Source organism: Gekko japonicus, unplaced genomic scaffold, assembly GCF_001447785.1.
Source record: "Gekko japonicus isolate JY-2015 unplaced genomic scaffold, Gekko_japonicus_V1.1 scaffold571, whole genome shotgun sequence".
NCBI lineage: Eukaryota > Metazoa > Chordata > Lepidosauria > Squamata > Gekkonidae > Gekko > Gekko japonicus.
The window spans coordinates 333,183-352,157 of NW_015175373.1; the positions used below are offsets into that span (position 1 = coordinate 333,183).

Sequence of the window (18,975 nt, forward strand, 5' to 3'; positions counted from 1 at the left end):
GGTTTGGGAAGGGTAGCCGCTAGAGTTGGACTGGAGTGCGAGCGTCGGCTGCTGACGAGAAAAGAAGGGATGGTCGGTTGGGAGAATGAACTGCGGATCCGCTTCACGCCTGGTAGTTGCTGGCTCGAGGAGGTGAGACGGGACGAGATTCGCTTGTGTCCGCTTTCTTCTTCCTCTGTGGTAAACAAATGGCGGCCACGCCCCCTTCTCTCGGTTCTCTTTCCTTCCCCTTCTCCTTAATCGCAGTCAGGGCGGCATCCCAGGTGTCTTTTTCTCTCTAGGTAACCTCCCCTTCCCCCGGGCGACAGTAGTGCTAAATCACCACAATATTTCGAGAAAGGGAGCAATTAGGTACGCCGCAGTTCTGTGCAGGTTTGCCTGGAAGGAACCCCTGTCGAGTAAACATGCACGGAAGCGAGCTTTGGCGGAGTGCCGATGTTATTGTCAGGGAAACTGGTTTGCTCTGGCGTCAGCGTCTGTGGACTTAAGTGTACTTCACCCGATGTCTCTGGGTCACGGGGGCTCCCAGCTAAGAAAGCTTGCGCCATCGTAAGCTTGTTTATCTTTAGGGCCACGTGACCCTTTTGATGACGTGTTTGAGCCCCTCCCCATACTTGGTGGCCCGTCGGCCACCTTTGTAACTTGCAACAACAAAAGTGTTGTTGTTTTTTTTGTGGAGACCTAGGAGGCAAATTTTTAAGTTCTCCAGAACTTTATATTAGGCCAGATGGCTGAGGGGAATAAATATCCCAGCCCCAGTTTTTACAATGTGGTAGAGATTTTTTTTTAATTACTTCAACTAGAAATGAAGAGGTAGTTTATTAGTTTGTTTTTGTTTTTTAAGGGAACGTGTATTTTTCCTCTTAAACCCTGCCCGGTTGCAGTGCTACAGGCACTGCTGTGAGCCAATTTTTTGGCCATCAGTTTTTGAAGAAGAAATTGGATTTATACCCCACCCTTCACTACCCAAAAGAGTCTCAGAGCAGCTTAGAATCCCTCCCCCTCCCTGTAGTAGGCACCCTGTGAGGGAACAACTCTGAAAGCACTTATGGCTGATCCAGGATCACACCAGTAGCTGCATGTGGGGGAGTTCTCCCAGATTAGTCCTCACTCTTAACCACTACATCAAACTGGTTGGCTGATGGGTGAAACAGGATGCTGGTACCGCAGGGATCAGTACTTGGTCCACTGCTTTTTAACTTGTTCATTAATGATTTGGAGATGGGAGTAAGCAATGAAGTGGCTAAATTTGCGGATGATACAAAGTTGTTCAGGGTGGTGAAAACCAGTGAGGATTGTGAGGCACTCCAAGGGGATCTGTCAAGGATGGGCGAGTGGGCGTCAACATGGCAAATGGGGTTCAATGTGGCCAAGTGCAAGGTGATGCACATTGGAGCCAAAAATCCTAAATATAAATACACATTGATGGGGTCTAAACTGGCAGAGACTGAGCAAGAGAGAGATCTTGGAGTTGTAGTGGATAACTCACTGAAAATGTCGAGACAGTGTGTGACTGCAATAAAGAAGGCCAATGCTATGCTGGGGATTATTAGGAAGGGTATTGAAAACAGATCAGCCAATATAATAATGCCCCTATATAAATCAATGGTGAGACCTCATTTGGAATACTGTGTGCAGTTCTGGGCACCACACCTTAAAAAGGATATTATAGCTTTGGAAAAAGTGCAGAAAAGGGCAACTCGAATGATAAAAGGGTTGGAACACTTTCCCTATGAGGAAAGGTTGAAGCGCTTAGGGCTCTTTAGCTTGGAGAAAAGACGACTGAGGGGTGACATGATCGAGGTTTATAAGATTATGCATGGGAAAGAGCAGGTAAAGAAAGAGGTACTTTTCTCCCTTTCTCACAATACAAGAACTCGTGGGCACTCCATGAAACTGCAGAGCGGTCGGGTTAGAACGGATAAAAGGAAGTACTTCTTCACCCAAAGAGTGATTAACACATGGAATTCACTGCCACAGGAAGTGGTGGGTGCTACAAGCATGGACGGCTTCAAAAGGGAATTAGATAAGCATATGGAGCAGAGGTCCATCAGTGGCTATTAGCCACAAGGTATAGCTAGGGGCTCTGGGGCAAGTGATGCTCTGTCTTCTTGGTGCTTGGGGGGGGGTCAACAGTAGGAGGGCTTCTAATGTTCTGGCCCCACTGCTGGACCTCCTGATGGCACTGGTATTTCTGGCCACTGTGTGACACAGAGTGTTGGACTGGATGGGCCTTTGGCCTGATCCAACATTGGCATCTCTTATGTTCTTATGACTAGATGGACTTCGGGTGTGAGCCAGTAGGATCTTGTTATGCTGTCACATACATTTACCAGTTAATTTTGTTAGTTGTTGGATTGATATTTTTGGTGAATTTTGTGGCATGTGTACATGCTTATAATACGAGTGACTTTGGAAAACAAAAAAGTACTAGAGTTTTTCATGTTATTTTGAAGAATTGCTATTTATTTATTTGTAATCTCTGGATATCCACACTGCTGGTGAGTTTTCAGTCTCCATAAGTGTAGGCAGAGGCAGAATGCAATGGAGTTTTGGAAAACTTTTTAGATTCTTACAGGATTTGGTTACAAGTTTCACAAGTTTGAATTTATTTTTTGGTTTTTGATGTGAAATTGAAATTTTGAAATCCAGATTACTTTATGTAGAGTATATTGCCTGGGATGTCGATATTCTTTAGAATACATCCAAGGAACAGCTGAAGCATTCTAGTCGCCAATTCTAGGTATTGTCTCACCATAAAACATTTTTCTGGATTTTCTTGTTGGGAAGCAAATGTCCCATTAAAGATGAACATCTCAAGAATTCGCTGGAGCAACCTTGCTTCTTGAAATAGCAGGTGAGATTCCGCTGTTTCATCATGCTTATGAATAGACCTACTTATATACAGACCCTAGCATGTAAAACAGCATGCTTGTCTGGAAGACTTTTATGGGAAAGTTTCAGCCTTCCTTTCAAGACTTAAAACCCTTCCTTGCAAGCATATTGTTTTTAATCAGAAGGCTGTAGGTAACATTCAGCCTTTTTCAAGTATAGCCATTAGTTCAGCATATTTATTAGTGTCTTTTTTATTACATACTGCATGAGTATTTGAGGGCTGCAGTCTACATTTGTAGATGACAGAAGTCAAAATATTGGTAGTAAGTAATATGCTAGGGCAGTGGTGGCGAACCTATGGCACGGGTGCCAGAGGTGGCACTCAGAGCCCTCTCTGTGGGCACACGAGCCGTTGCCCCAGCACAGAGTTGCTTCGGAGGTGGGTGGGAGTGACTGGCAAGCAGGCAGGCTGGGCTGAGGGCAGAAGTAGGCAGTGGCAGCTGCCTTGGAGGTGATATGCAGGAGGGGAAGGCACCGCCGTCTTGCAGACGATGTCTGGCGGCCCCTTAGGAGCTGAGGCACTGCTGCCGGGCTTCGGGAAGCGGATCCTGGTGACTGGCAGCACTGGATTCATGTAAGGGAGAGGCCGGCAAGGCGAGGCGCTGGGGTGGTTCCGTCTGCGCCAGCAGCTTGGCGTGGGAAACGTCCTGCTGCTGCCCCTTTAATGGGGTGGCTTCCTGGGATATGCCATGGAAGGGGCAGGGCGTTCTTGTCCGGGTTGTAGGGAGCCCTGTTCTTCCTTGTGCCTCATAGAATGTTAGTGCTGGGAAACCGTGGTAAGAAGTGTGTGTGGTAGAGTTTATTTATTTATAGATTCCATTTATAGCCCTCCCTCCCCACTGCGTGGGCTCAGGGCAGCTCACAATTAGGCATATGCCTACACATAAAACAAATTAAAACCATATAAAATCCTTACTACATACATCAAGATAAGTGCTCTGGCTGTTCCAGTCTGATCTTCCACAAAGATGGCGTTACAAGATGGTACATCTACTCAATGCTCTCAGTTCGACGCGACACTGCCATTCCCCCTTCCCAGGGCCAGACAATACTGATGGAACATAACGATGGTGCGGTAGTTGTGGCGGCTCCTACTTGAAAGCCTGGCGGAAGAGCTCCGTCTTACAGGCCCTGCGGAACTGCAGAAGGTCCCGCAGGGCCCAGATCTCCTCTGGGAGCTCGTTCTACCAGGCAGGAGCCACCACCGAGAAAGCTCTGGCCCTGGTAGCTGCCAGCCTGGCCTCCTTGGGGCCTGGTATCTCCAGGAGATGTTGTATCCCCGACCGTAGTGCCTGTGGGGGAACATATAGGGAAAAGCGGTCCCTTAGGTATGTTGGACCCCGGCCATATAGGGCTTTAAAGGTGAGAACCAGCACTTTGAAGTGAATCCGGTATGCTATTGGCAGCAATAGCAATAGTTGCTAACCTCCAGGTGGGGCCAGGTGATCTCTTGAATTACATCCTGTCTCCAGGTAACAGGTCAGTTTTCCTGGAGGAAATTGTGGGTTTTTTGGAGTTTTTTTTTTAATACCCCGCTGAGGTTTCTGCACTACACAGGGTCCCCTCTCCCCAAATCTGCAGGTACTTTGCAACCTGGAGTTGGCAACCCAGACAGGGGGTCATGTTTGATTTTAGAAATCTCTGCCAGGAATATTCCCCTTCAATCCACAAACCCTCTGCTCTGGTTCTCACCCATTCAGGAGAACACTTAGTGTGGGGAGAATATAGGGTTGCTGTCTCTGGGATGACAAATACCTGGAGATTTTGGTGATGGAGCCTGAGGATGGTCGAGTTATGGAGGGGAGGGATTTCAGTGGGGTATAATCTACTGTTCAAAGCAGCCATTTTCTCCAGGTGAACTGATCTGTCACCTGGAGATGAGTTGTAATCCTAGGAGATCTCCAGCCACCACCTGGAGGTTGGCAAACCTAGGAGAATAGGCTGCCCTGCTTCACACTGCTTATGGCGGTGGGTTCTTGGTTCGAATGTTGATTTTGCCTCAGTATTCAGGTTAAATTTCCGTGTTGGCACTTTGTGATAAATAAGTGGGTTTTGGGTTGCAGTTTGGGCACTCAGTCTCTAAAAGGTTCGCCATCACTGTGCTAGGGTAACTACTCTTCATAATTCAATATGTTTACTTCAGTAATATGGCTTACATGCACTGGTAATTTCCACAGATGGAAGGGATTCTCATTGATGGAGCATGACTTCCTCCTCTGCTGATGCAGCTGAAAATATTCCCCTGAACATCAGTAGGTAGGAGTCAGAGATCTGCCACAGAGAGAGGAATCAGTGAAAATCAGCCTTCCGCCCCTCCATCTGCCCCATATATATTCTTGGAGTTGTCATTTTATGTGACTGCTACATTTTTTAAAACAGAAAAATTAGCTAATAATTAGTTTGTTTTTTACAGGATGAGAGTAATATCCCCAATAGACGTGTTCTGATTACTGGTGCCACTGGGCTCCTTGGCAGAGCTGTATATAAGGAATATAAAGTAAATAATTGGCATGCTGTTGGCTGTGGGTACACTAGAGCTCGGCCCAGGTTTGAACAAGTTAATCTCCTGGATGTTGCTGCTGTTCATAATCTCATCCAGGATTTTCAGGTGAGAATTGTGGAATGAAAAGGAAGGCAGGTAAGAGCTATGTTGATATGAAGGTATCTGCATTTCTTCACTAACTTTGTTTTTCATTGTAATCAAGTTATAATAATAGTCACTGATGTTCTTTAGAGAAATTGTTTAATGCAGCCCTGAAATAATATCACCTTGTTTTGTTCTTGTTTTTTTAAAGAGTTTTATTAGTTTTTCAAAAGTGAAAGAAAAGAAGACAACAGCTACAAAGAGAAAAAGACTAACATACAACAAATATGGAGTCTGTACTAATTGTAACTACTAAAATTTTGCATAGATAGAATCATTCTGTTATGCACCTAGATCAATTTAACATTTTAACAAGTAGAGCATATGTTTTAAATATTATGTTACACATTTTGCGAAATAGTCTTCAATCCATTTATAGAGTCTTGACCAGTTCTTCTCAAAAAATTCTTCTTTTTTATCTTTTAATTGTAAAGTTAATTTATCAATTTCCGCTGTTTCCAGTAGTTTATAGATTATTTCCTCTTTAGATGGGACTTCTTTTTTCTAATACTTCGCATACAAAATTCTAGCCATAGTTACATGTACAATCATATATGTATCTGGAATGATATTTAATAAAAACAGTTCTGCTTACATTTCCAACATACATTTGACATATTTGGATACCATTTTGCTACATTTTCTGGTGTCATCTATAAAGCATTTTATATATTTTCTTTAAATGGTATAGATGTTGTAAATTTTATATTTGTTTTCCATACCGTAGTCCATTGATCTAATTATATATTATGCCCTATATTTTGTGCCCATTTAATCATTGAAGCTTTTACCATTTCATCTTGCATTTTAATATCTAATAACACAATATAAAGTTTTATCCAGTTCTATAGGTTTATCATGAAAGCCTATTTGTGTATCCTTTACATATCTAGAGTCGAGTTGTGCCCTTTCCCACCAGTTTAAATAAATACCCTGTTTTTGGAGAATATCTTGCGACATTAAGTTGTTTTTCTTAGCTAGTAGATCTTCGTATATCCATAGTTGTTCTTTGGTAAATAACATGGGATTTATGAAGGCCTCCAGTGGTGATACCCATTTTGGTACTTTTGTATAAAACGTATTTTTAATCTCTCCCCATATCTTCAGTAAAGATGCTCTTAGCATATGTTGTTTGAAGTATTTATGAATATTGTTTTTCTTATACCATACAAAAGCATGCCAACCTAGTTTCAAATCATGACCTTCAAGCTTTAACAGTCTTGAATTTTGCAAGGTAATCCACTCTTTCATCCATGACAGGGCTGCTGCTTTATAATAGAGATGCCAGTCTGGTACTGCAAAGCCTCCTCTTTCTTTTGTGTCCTATAATATTTTCATGTTAATTCAAGGTCTTTTCACCTTGCTGAATGAATTGCTGTGTCAGTTTGTCTATTTCCTTAAAATATTGTTGATTTTTTACAATTGCAATTGTCTGAAATAAAAAGAGAAGTCTAGGTAACACAGTCATCTTTACAATGGCTATTCTTCCCATAAACGATAATTGTAAGTGTTTCCAGTTTTCAAAACTGCCAGTTTGGTGTAGTAGTTAAGTGTGCGGACTCTAATCTGGGAGAACCGGGTTTGATTCCCCACTCCTCCACTTGCACCTGCTGATGTGACCTTGGGTCAGTCACAAGCTCTGGCACAGCTGTTCCTGAAAGAGCAGTTTGTGTCAGAGTTCTCTCAGCCCCACCCACCTCACGGGGTGTCTGTTGTGGGGAGGGGAAGGGAAAGGAGTTTGTAAGCCGCTCTGAGACTCCAAGTGAAGGGCGAGGTATAAATCCAATCTCTTCTTCTTCTTCTTCTTCTTCTTTTTAATTGCAGTGAAAAGTTTCGTGTAGTTATCTTTTAGCAAAGAGCTAAACCTATTTGTTAAAGTTATCCCCAGGTATTTTATTTTCTGAACTTCAATGCCAGAGCAATCTTGTAATTTCTGTATCTGTTCTTTCGTACAGTTTTTGTCAATATTTTTTGTCGTCTTGAAATTAATTTTTAACCCTGCTAACTGTCCATATTATTTAGGCTGTTTAAAAGATGAGTGTGGTTCTTCCAGGATAAATATCAAATCGTCTGCAAATGCTTGCAGTTTATATTCTTCTCCTTTGATTTTAAGTCCTTTAATCTGCATATTTTCTCTTACCATATCATTCAGTGTTTCAAAAGCAAAAATAAATAGTAGTGGAGATAAAGGGCAACCTTGTCTGGTTCCCTTTTGCATTTCAACATTTTTTGTGAAAGGTTCCCATTTATCATAACATTAACATATTGTTTTGTGTACATTGCTCTCACCATTGTGAAAAAAATTTCACCAAAATGCCAAATTGATAGATGTTCTAACATAAAAGACCAAGTAAGATTATCAACGGTCTTCTCTGCGTCAAGAAATACCAATGCCAATTGTTTTTCAGGATGTGCTTCAAAATATTCTAATACGTCCAAAATAGTTCTCACATTGTTTCTCATTTGTCTTTTGGGTAAAAATCCTGTTTGGTCTTGATGTATTCTTTGAAGTAGGACTTTCTTCAATCTATTGGCCAAGATAGATGCAAATATAATCAACATTTAAGAGAGAAATCGGTCTATAATTTCTGATTTCTTTCTCATCTGTATCCGGTTTGTGTATTAAGGTAATCAATGCTTGATTCCAGGACTCTGGAATTTTCTTCTGTTCATTAATATTTTATATAGTATATTTGAATGGTAATGCAATTCGATCTTCATATGTCTGATAGAACTCTGCTGGTAGCCCATCTGGGCCCGGAGTCTTCTCTTTTTTCCTGATTTCTAATTACTTCTTTGCAATTTCTTGTGTCAGGCAGTTAAGTTGGTGTTGAAGATTTTTAATTTTGATCCTTGCTTGTTCCAACGAAGATCCTAACTTCATCCTCTCTTCTTTTTTGATTTGTTCTTCAATCTGTGTAAATTTTGTTTTCTTTGTCTCCTCATACGAGCATCTTGTCTGATAAGCCATCCTCTCGCATAGACCTTAAAAGTATCCCATACTATATCCATGGAAATGTCAGGCTGGATGTTCAGTTTAAAAAATTCTTGACATTCTTTTTTAGTGTCAGCCACAAATCCTGGTTTTTTTAAGAGCCATAAATTCATAGACCATCTGGTCTTTTTTGGGGGGTATCTTGTAAAGTCAAAAGTAAAGGGCTCTTGACTTTCTATTTCAGTATAAAAGTTGGAGCTACTGCCAAAAAGGCTCCAGCACTCGTTGAGGCCAGACAGGTATTCTTTGGGCCCAGGACCGTCAGTGTGTTATTTAAAGAGTGTAGTACTCTTTGGGGGATATGCCTTAAGAGGAGATCCTGAAGACATATTGGTCCCAGACCATGAAGGGCTTTGAAGGTTAAAACCAACACCTTGAACTTGATCTGGTATTCAGTCTGGAGCCTGTGCAGCTGGCGGAGCACTGGTTGAATGTGGGCTCTAATAGGGGTTCCTGTAAGGACCTGCACCACTGTTTCTGGACCAGTCGATTTTTCCAGGTCAGTCTCAAGGGTAGCCCTAAGTAGAATGAGTTACAGTAGTCTAGTCTGGAGGTTTGTGTATTAAGGCTAAATCACAGTGAGATAGGAAGGGTACTAGTTGCTGGATTTGGTGAGGTGTAACTAAAGTAAATCAACAAATGTGTATTTCTTATGTTTTCCAGCTGTGCTCAATTAGCATATTTGGTTTACTTGTGCAGATTTTATACATGAAATGCCTGGAGTTGGTCATCTTGTGGAGCAAACTAGTCATATGAGTTAAATGTTTCTTGACTGTATTTACACTAGTGAGAAAAAAATTGTTTCCTTCAGTTAGTACTGTATATAAATATAGTCTGGAATAACTATTTTAAAATAATACTGCAGAATTCTGAACTAAAAATGGTCAGAAGGGTCTCTTGTGTGGTAATACAAATTCCATATGGAACTCCTAGCTGGAGCTGATCTTAGATAAACTAGACTTTTAGTGAAAGAAGAGTATATTGTTAAGTAATAATGTGGTTTAGTTGCACACTTAAATGGAACCTTGGTTATACTACTTGGATGAGTATTGAGTTGGTACAAATGCTTGCTTGTTCTATACTCATTAAAAATGGGTGTTTAATTTCCAGCCTCATGTGATAGTACATTGTGCAGCTGAGAGAAGGCCAGATGTTGTAGACAGTCAACCAGATGCTGCTTCTCAGCTCAATGTGGCTGCTTCAGGGAACATAGCAAAAGAAGCAGGTAAAAAAAATGTGCATGGATGCAACTATTGTCAGGATGCATCATTATTTTGTATGACATTACAGGTATGGGCAGGTACATGTAACCCTGTTTGAAGGAGTTCATTTTGAGAGACATGTATCACCTCACTATTTAGATGTGGTTTGATCTGTAGATGGGTAGCGGAAGAAAATTCTGAAGTAGAAGGGTCTTAGTCTGACCCATGAAGGTGTTTCTTATATGCGTGCTAATTATATATGCACTAATTGGAGAAAATACATTAACAATCATGAATTTATGCTTATAAAAAAGATCTGTTTCCTTTTTATCCTAGCTGAAGTAGGAGCATTTTTGATCTACATTAGTACAGATTACGTATTTGATGGAAGAAATCCTCCCTATAAGGAAAATGATGCACCAAATCCCCTAAATCTTTATGGCAAAAGCAAGCTAGAAGGTGAAAAAGCAGTTCTTGCCAACAGTGATGGTAAGTGTACATTGGTAGGTACTAAACGTTTTCATTATGTACTTAAGAGGCAAATTTAGGTTAAAACAACTTCATCAGTGAAAAAGAAGGAACAGTAAGTTTTCTCACTGCCTTGGTTTTAGGGCTTGCCACTGAAAGGAGAGTAATCTGCCCATCACAGGGCAAGCAAATGTTTAGTAACTGAAGTGTTCTGGATTACTTTAAGAAAAACAAGCAGCAACTCCATGGACTCAGTGCTATTGGATGTCAGTCAACCTCAGTTCCTTATTTATAGAATTTACATTGTCATGGGAAGGCAAAGTGCAGTGAAGACAGTAAAACAACTAAAATACTTTTTAATGATAAATTGGTTTAAAAGAGTAGGGAGGGGCAGAAGCTGTTGGGATGAATGAGAGATGGTGCAAGAGAGGCCATGTAGTGAACTGAGTTAAGAGGAGAAACAATGAAAAAACAGGTGTCTGAGGTGTAGGGGCATGGATAGCTGTAAGAGAAGAAATGGATGTATATGAGGTTGGCAGAGGGAGTAGATGAAAGCAATAACCCTTGAAATCTCCCTATAACAACTTGGAGAGCATAGTTATGCTATGCAGATCATATTTCTTGGAACAGTGAAAATAGAGTGTAGAAAGGAAAGGGTATAGGAGCTCCATGATGTTGCTTATGTCAGAGATGACTAAAATCTTTAGACGAGTTAATTGTTCCACAGTACCACTATGTGTAGAAATACCAGCTCCTGAAAAGTGGTATTAAATTTAAGGATATACCTCTCTGACCTGAACTCTGAAGATGAGCTTGGGATGGTTGAAAATTCAGGAGATGGCTAAAGGAGATAATGGGGTGTTAAACTAACCTCACTGTGACTGAGTAAATGAACACTTATGTCAAAAATAAATTTTGGAGGCAATGTATGACTGTGTCTCATAACAGTTAATAATGAAACTGATAAAAGGAGACAAATCTTGATTTAATTCTCTGTGGTGCCCAAGGTAGATGCATGTATTGAATTCTTCAGGAACAGTGGCCAGAAAGTTATCAGATTTAATGTATGTGTCAAAAGTCCCAGTCCCAACCCCAGGTAAGGACTTTTGGTTACAAGGAAGGTGTGTCCAAGCAAAGTTATAAACTACTGGGGAGAGTCTAAATCTCAGCCTAGTCTTGGTAGGTTGTACCAGTCCTTTCTAGTCTATCCCAGCAGCCCAGGAAGGAAAGGACAAGTTTCCCGGCTTCTCAGGGAATTAACAAGAAAGGTCAGCGCTGCAGAGTGGGACTGCAGTCTGAGTTTCCAAACACAAAACAGTTAGCTGGTAGGTGCTCAAAAGTCAAGGCTCTGGAGGCTCAATGAACGCAAAAACCATGACAAAAATATTTATTTAAGGTGCAAAAATATTTGAAACGAGACTAGACGGTGAAGGAAATAAAAAATTAAACCTAAGTTTTTCCAGCATAGCTAACACATAGAATCAAGGTTCCAGTTACCATTCAGGTTCATCAAAGCAGTCAGTTCCAGCAAGACAAGATGATCACAGCTTAGCCAGTCCAGGCAGCAATCAAGTGGGATGCCACACTGGGAGCAATGCTCCCTCTAAGCTGTGGAGTCTTGTGAGCAAAAATTCTGCTTTGTGAGCTACTGACATTAAAGTTTTGAGTGAGCGATTTGGCTACTGCATAAATTAGTTTCCTCTTGAGCCATCCTTCCTGAGCTAAGACAAAAATGTGTGTGCTGGAGGCAAAAAAACTGTGAGCTAGCTCAGACTAACTCAGAGGGAACACTGATTGGGAGCTGTACGACCACTGACATACTCCAGTGCCTAGTGGTCGCTGAGCTCCTAGGTCCTCACCATAGTGCAAGAACTAACTAGATTTAGGGAAAAGGTCTCTGATTGACCTTCAGTCTGGTGGACCAGTCAGACACCCGAGAGGTGATGTAACTCTTTTTGGTTGCTAGGCACATAATATCCAAGGATGGACAAGAGGGAGTGAGAGAAACAAAACCATATTGCAGATAGGTCACGCCCATTCCCACACAGGTGTTCATAGTTTCAGATGTTTGGAATGTACTAACTGGGTCCTGATACTCCCTGGTACTTCAGCTGTAAGCAATTATCTAGCAAGGTCGCTTTGCACTATCTCTGAACTGTCTCCTCTGTTTATGGGAAGATTCTTGTAGGTCTCTCTGCAGCCTGAACCAAGGAATTTATTTCTCAGAGCAAAGCAAGGAGCCATTTTTCTTTATAATCTGCAAAGTCTGGTACAGTTACATTAAACTTCAAAAGAAAAAACTTCTTAAAAATAGATTACTTACAAGGAAGTTAAAGGGGAGATTCAGGAAGATCAAATCCTTGCAGGAGCTTTTAAGGTTGTTTAAAACTAACACAATAGAAGCTTAGATAAAATGTACACCACTAATTATAAAAGGTATTAACAAGCACACAAGGATAGTAGAGTCAATGAAGCTACAAAAAGCAACAACTTTTCCTCTGAAAGGCAGAACTCCTTAGATGAGAACAGCAAAAAACAAACATGAATTCTGGCAAAACAAATTAAATGAACAAAGGCAAGAAAAAGCAGAATTTGAATGCAATGTTGAAGACACTAAAATTAATTTGTTCATGAGAAGCAGGAATTCACCCATGGAAGCAGTTGAAGCAATAACTGAAAAAGTATAAAAGACTTGCTTAATCAGGATATTGCAGAAAAGCTGGGTGAATTCCTTGCTGTGGTCTTCACTGGAAAACATAAAAAATACACCCATGTCTGTCTCGAATTGAGGTGACAAGGAATTAGGTCTAACATTGGTTTTTTTTAAAAAAATCACCAGAAACAACAACATGCATCAAGAGGAATTAAAAACGTGAGTGTGAAGTTGTTGATATTCTAACAGAAACATGCATTTTATCTAAAATAAGTTTCCTTACCTTAGAGGATTGCAAAGAAGGCAATGTAGTGCTAGTTTTTAGAAAGAGATCTCTGGTGGAACTGGATTAATCATAGACAATGTAAGAGCTGTCCCAAGTAAATTTGGGCAAGATATTATTAATGCTTAGAGTTATTCTAGATGAATAAAACTTACTGAGGAACAATATGTTAGTCTGGTTAAGGGAGGTCTAGTTCCTCTAACATGTTGAAATGCTTTAGAGAATCGGCAAAAGTGTAGATAAGGATGGTCTGATAAATATTATATACTTAGGCTTTCAGTAATTTAAAGTCTGTTACCAAAGACTTCTGAGTAAACTTAAAATTACATTATCACAAAACTCTCATGGACTGGTTAAAAAAATGCATAAAATAAGTGATGGGGTTTCCCAAGGATCTATTTGGAAGTTATTTAATTTATTCTTGCTGTCATGTGGAATCTGAGTTGAACAGTGTGGCAGCCAAGTTTTCAGATTAGGACAAATTATTTAGGATGGTGAAAATTACATGGGATGTCATGGAACTGGGTGAAAGGGTGACAAGATGTCAAAACATATCTAGTATAAGTGTAAAATAATGCCCATTGTGTAAAAAAAAATCCTAGTGGTAATGCAGAAGTGAAATCTTGGGAGCTGGACTCATGATAGATTTTTAAAAATCACTTCTATGTAGAGTGGCAGTGAAAAAAGGGGAAATACATGATGGTTACTGGGATGTGAATTGTAGAAGTGGATTTTTTAAAGTTGCATTTTCCATGGATCAAAATGCAAGCAACACTGGGGGCAAAAATTGCCAGGATGAATGAAATGTGGAGCGGTGGCGCAGGCAATACGACGCCTGCAGGTAACATCTGTAGCGGACAGCCTTAATGGCTGTTCGAATCCCACCGTGGTCGCGTTGAGCCCCCGACCCTCATCCCAGCTCCCGCCAACCCAGCGGCTCGAAAGTAATTAACAAGTAGACAAATGGGTACCTGTCCTAGGTGGCAGGGAGGCACCCTCCTCCTGGTTCCATGCCAGGAGTGCAGTTGGATGGCGGTGGCAGCAGCAGGCAGCGGCAGGCGAGAGCAATGGCGGCCGGGCAACGACGGAGCAGTGGCGATCCTGGAGGCGGCGACCAGAACGAGCGGAGGCGGAGCCGGATGACGCAGCAGCGAAAAGGACGCAGCACGGCTGGAACCAAATGGACGTAGAGCCGGAAGCTGCGCCCGAAGCAACTGCGCATCGACGGAAGCCAGCAGAGCCTACCAGAGATGGTCGCAACATTGCCAACATCGCCAGGACCGTCAGGAACAAACGAGGCCACCAGGAGAAGAAATGGAAGAAGATCTGCCGCATGGGTGCTGGTAGGGAACCCTCCCCCCGATAAATTGTGACCCTAGTTAGGCATACACTACGCAAGTAGACTACTGTAAAACCGCTCTGAGACCCATTAGGGGTTATGAGCGGTATAGAAATCGAAATAATAATAATAATAATAATAATAATTTCCAGAGTAGCTGTTTGGTTAGTTTCTTTGCCAATTATAGATTTTCATCTCATTAATCTATGAGTCAATGTTAAGAATGGTCTTTTGAGAGACCAGCCAAAGTAGGGGGATGATAATTATGAAATACTTCTTGAAATGTAATCCATCAGAGGAATTGAAGACAGATGTGTTAGCAAAGATGGCTAAATGGAACTTTATGTCCAGAGATTAGTATGCCTCAAACTAGACAAATGAGAGGAAGGCTGTTCCCTGCTTGTGGGTTTCCTTGAGGCTTTAAGCTGGCCTTTGATAGAAATGAAATGGCTGGAGTAGATAGTTCCTTAGTCTAAGTTAGCATGGTGGTTCTTATGATTTAGAATATCTATGGTAGAAATTGTAGTGGCTGGGAAGGGTAGCAAAGTTGAATGTGCAGGTGAGACAAGTTTATTAAGGGTGTAAAATGTGATTGAAGTAGAAGGGGGAAGGCAAGAATGTAATTTTGGTTTTGTATTGCATATAGATGTTTTTGCAAGGAAGGGTCAATGGGATGTTTATGCTGATAGTCATTTTCTAAGTTCATCCAGAGCACTACTGTGTCACCATGCCAGGTAGCAGCCTTCATTGTTAGGCTATCACTGGAAACAGAGTTATGGCAACAATATAGTCTTGGGAGCATTGATGTATTTGTTGTTGTTGTTGTGCAGTCGGATAGTCGAGTCCGACTCTTCATGAACCCATGGACCAGATCACGCCAGGCCTTCCGGTCTTCTGTTGTCCTCTGAAGATTGCTCAAATTCATGTTTGTTGCATCTATGACACTGTCTAACCATCTCATCCTTTGCCGTCCCCGTCTTCTTTGACCTTCAATCTTTCCCAGCATCAGGGTCTTCTCCAGTGAGTGCTCCCTTCTCATTTGGTGGCCAAAGTATTTGAGCTTCAGTTTCATTATCTGGCCTTCCAGGGAACAGTCAGGGTTGATTTCTTTTAGGATTGACTGATTTGATCTTCTTGCAGTCCAAGGGACTCTCAAGAGTCTCCTCCAGCACCATAGTTCAAAAGAATCTATTCTTCGGCACTCGGCCTTCCTTATAGTCCAACTCTCACAGCCATACATGACTACTGGGAATACCATTGCTTGGACCATGCGTATTTTTGTTGGCAGGGTGATGTCTCTACTTTTTATCATGCTGTTTAGGTTCGCCATCGCTTTCCTCCCAAGGAGCAGGCGTCTTTTAATTTCATGGCTGCAGTCACAGTCTGCGGTGATCTGGGATCCCAGGAACGTGAAGTCTGTCACTACTTCCACGACTTCCCCTTCTATTTGCCAAGGAGTGATGGGGCCGGATGCCATGATCTTAGTTTTTTTGATGTTGAGCTTCAAGCCCACTTTTGCGCTCTCCTCTTTTACCCTGAGCAAGAGGCTCTTTAGGTCCTCTTCACTTTCTGCCATTAGAGTGGTATCGTCTGCATATCTGAGGTTGTTGATCTTTTCCCCAGCAATCTTAATTCCCGCTTGTGATTCATCCAGGCCAGCATTTCGCATGATGTACTCTGCATATATATTAAATAAGCAAGGCGACAATATACATCCTTGTCGTACTCCTTTTCCTATGCTGAACCAATCAGTTGTTCCATATCCGGTTCTAACTGTCGCTTCTTGGCCCTTATACAGGTTTCTCAAGAGACATGTGAGGTGGTCTGGTACTCCCATCTCTTTAAGGCCCTGCCATAGTTTGTTGTGATCCACACAGTCAAAAGCTTTAGCATAGTCAATGAAGCAGAAGTAGATATTTTTCTGGTACTCTCTTGCTTTCTCCATAATCCAGCGAATGTTGGCAATTTGATCTCTAGTTCCTCTACCTCTTCGAAACCCAGCTTGTACTTCTGGTAGTTCTCTATCCACGTACTGTTGAAGCCTAGCTTGTAGGATCTTGAGCATGACCTTGCTAGCGTGTGATATGAGTGCAATTGTGCGATAGTTTGAACATTCCTTGGCATTGCCCTTCTTTGGGATTGGAATGTATACTGACCTTTTCCAATCCTGTGGCCACTGTTGCGTTTTCCAAATTTGCTGGCAAATGGAGTGCAGAACTTTAACAGCATCATCTTCTAAGACTTTGAATAGCTCAGCTGGAATACCATCACCTCCACTAGCTTTGTTGTTAGTAATGCTTTCTAAGGCCCATTTAACTTCACATTCCAGGATGTCTGGCTCGAGGTCAGTGATTATACCGTCGTGGTTGTCAAGGACATCGAGGTCTTTCTTGTATAGTTCTTCTGTGTATTCTTGCCATCTTTTCCTAATCTCTTCTGCTTCTGTTAGGTCCCTACCGTTTTTGTCCTTTATCATGGCCAGCTTTGCATGGAACGCTCCCTTGATTTCTCCAATTTTCTTGAAGAGATCTCTAGTCCTTCCCATTCTATTGTTTTCTTCTATTACTTTGCACTGTTCATTCAGGAAGGCCTCCTTATCTCTCCTTGCTGTTCTCTGGAAATCTGCGTTCAGTTGGGTAAATCTTTCCTTTTCGCCTTTGCCTTTCGCTTTCCTTCTTTCCTCTGCTATTTGTAAAGCCTCATCAGAAAGCCACTTTGCTTTCTTACATTTCTTTTTCTTTGGGATGGTGGTGATTGCTGCCTCCTGTACGATGTCACGAACCTCTGTCCATAGTTCTTCAGGCACTCTATCTATCAAATCCAGACCCTTGAATCTATTCTTCACCTCTACTGTATATTCATCAGGGATGCGATCTAGGTCAAACCTGAATGGCCTCGTGGTTTTCCCAATTTTCTTCAGTTTAAGTCTGAATTTTGCAATGAGTAGCTCATGATCTGAACCACAGTCAGCTCCAGGTCTTGTTTTTACTGACTGGATAGAGCTTCTCCATCTTTGACTGCAAATTATATAGTCAATCTGATTTCGGTGTTGCCCATCTGGTGATGTCCATGTGTAGAGTCGCCTCTTAGGTTGTTGGAAAAGGGTGTTCGCTATGACCAGTGTGTTCTCTTGACAAAACTCTGTTAACCTTTGCCCTGCTTCATTTTGCTTTCCAAGGCCAAACTTGTCTGTTATTCCAGTTACCTTTTGACTTCCTACTTTAGCATTCCAGTCCCCTATGATGATGAGGACATCATTTTTTGGTGTTAGTTCTAGGAGGTGTTGTAGGTCTTCATAGAACCAGTCCACTTCAGCCTCTTCTGCATCAGTGGTTGGGGCATCGACTTGGATTACTGTGATGTTGAATGGGTAGCCATCCAGAATTCAAAGTTCATGCACAGGAGTCACGACAATCTTTTGTAAGAGAAACTAAAAAAGAATTCCAAATGTTTCTTGAACAGAATATTCAACCAGAAATTTCTATTAAGACCGTTTGGGATGCATTCAAAGCATTTGCTAGAGGCTGGATGATTAAAGAAGCAGCACACGTGAGAAAACAGAGATCAGAAAAATACTTAAAGATTCAAGATCAGATAACAAAATTGGAAGAAAAGATGAAGCAAGACCCTTCAACTGAACAGAAAAAAACTAAATTCACTTTGCTACAATATCAAATGAACTGCCTATTGATAGGACCATTAAAAGTGGTTATACAAAATATATTGATTGAAGGAAAAATTCTAGGCTCCTGGAATGAAACATTGATAACTCTCATTCACAAGCAAAAATCAGATCAAAAAGAAATTAAGAAGTATAGACCTATCTCTTTGTTACATGTGGATTATAACATTTATGCCTCTATTTTAGCTGCAAGAATGAAGAGTTCTTTCCCAAATGATTCATAAAGATCAAGCATGTTTTCTTCACAAGAGACAACTTAGAAATAATGTGAGAACGATTTTAAATGTTTTGGAATATTATGAAGCACACCCAGAAAAACAAATGGCCTTAGTATTTTTAGATGCAGAAAAAGCCTTTGACAACATCAATTGGAATTTTATGTTAGAATTATTTTTAAATGCTCAAGCTGGTACTGAATTTTATAAAATGATTAAAGCAAATTATACCAAGCAACAAGCCAAAGTTTTAATCAATGGAGACTTATCACAAAATATTGAGATACATAAAGGAACCAGACAAGGATGCCCACTTTCACCCTTATCGTTTATTTTTGTGCTAGAAGTCCTAAATGATGCAATCAGAGTTGATGTACACATTCAAGGCCTTACATTAAAGGAAGAAGAATACAAGCTTCAAGCATTTGCAGATGACTTAGTATTTATCCCAGAAAATCCATTGGATTCCATAAAACCATTGATAGGTTCTTTGCAAGATTATGGAGAGGTTATGGACTTAAAATTAATTACAAAAAACCAAAAATGTTAACAAAAAATATGACCAATCCACAAGTTCACCAGCTACAAGATTCAGCAGG

At 41.1% G+C, this 18,975-nt stretch overlaps 1 protein-coding gene across 2 annotated transcripts in view; it reads left to right on the forward strand.

Moving 5' to 3' along the window:
• MAT2B (methionine adenosyltransferase II, beta) overlaps positions 1–18,975 on the forward strand; it is a 25,708-nt gene continuing 6,733 nt past the window's right edge. The window contains exons 1-4 of one of the 2 annotated variants that reach the window (XM_015425512.1): positions 1–132; positions 5,309–5,503; positions 9,645–9,759; positions 10,073–10,225. In XM_015425512.1, the coding sequence (XP_015280998.1) occupies positions 70–132; positions 5,309–5,503; positions 9,645–9,759; positions 10,073–10,225 (526 nt within the window). In that variant the 5' untranslated portion in view covers positions 1–69. Of the gene's footprint in view, positions 181–5,308; positions 5,504–9,644; positions 9,760–10,072; positions 10,226–18,975 lie in introns of both variants that reach the window. The other variant, XM_015425510.1, reaches the window with a different exon arrangement.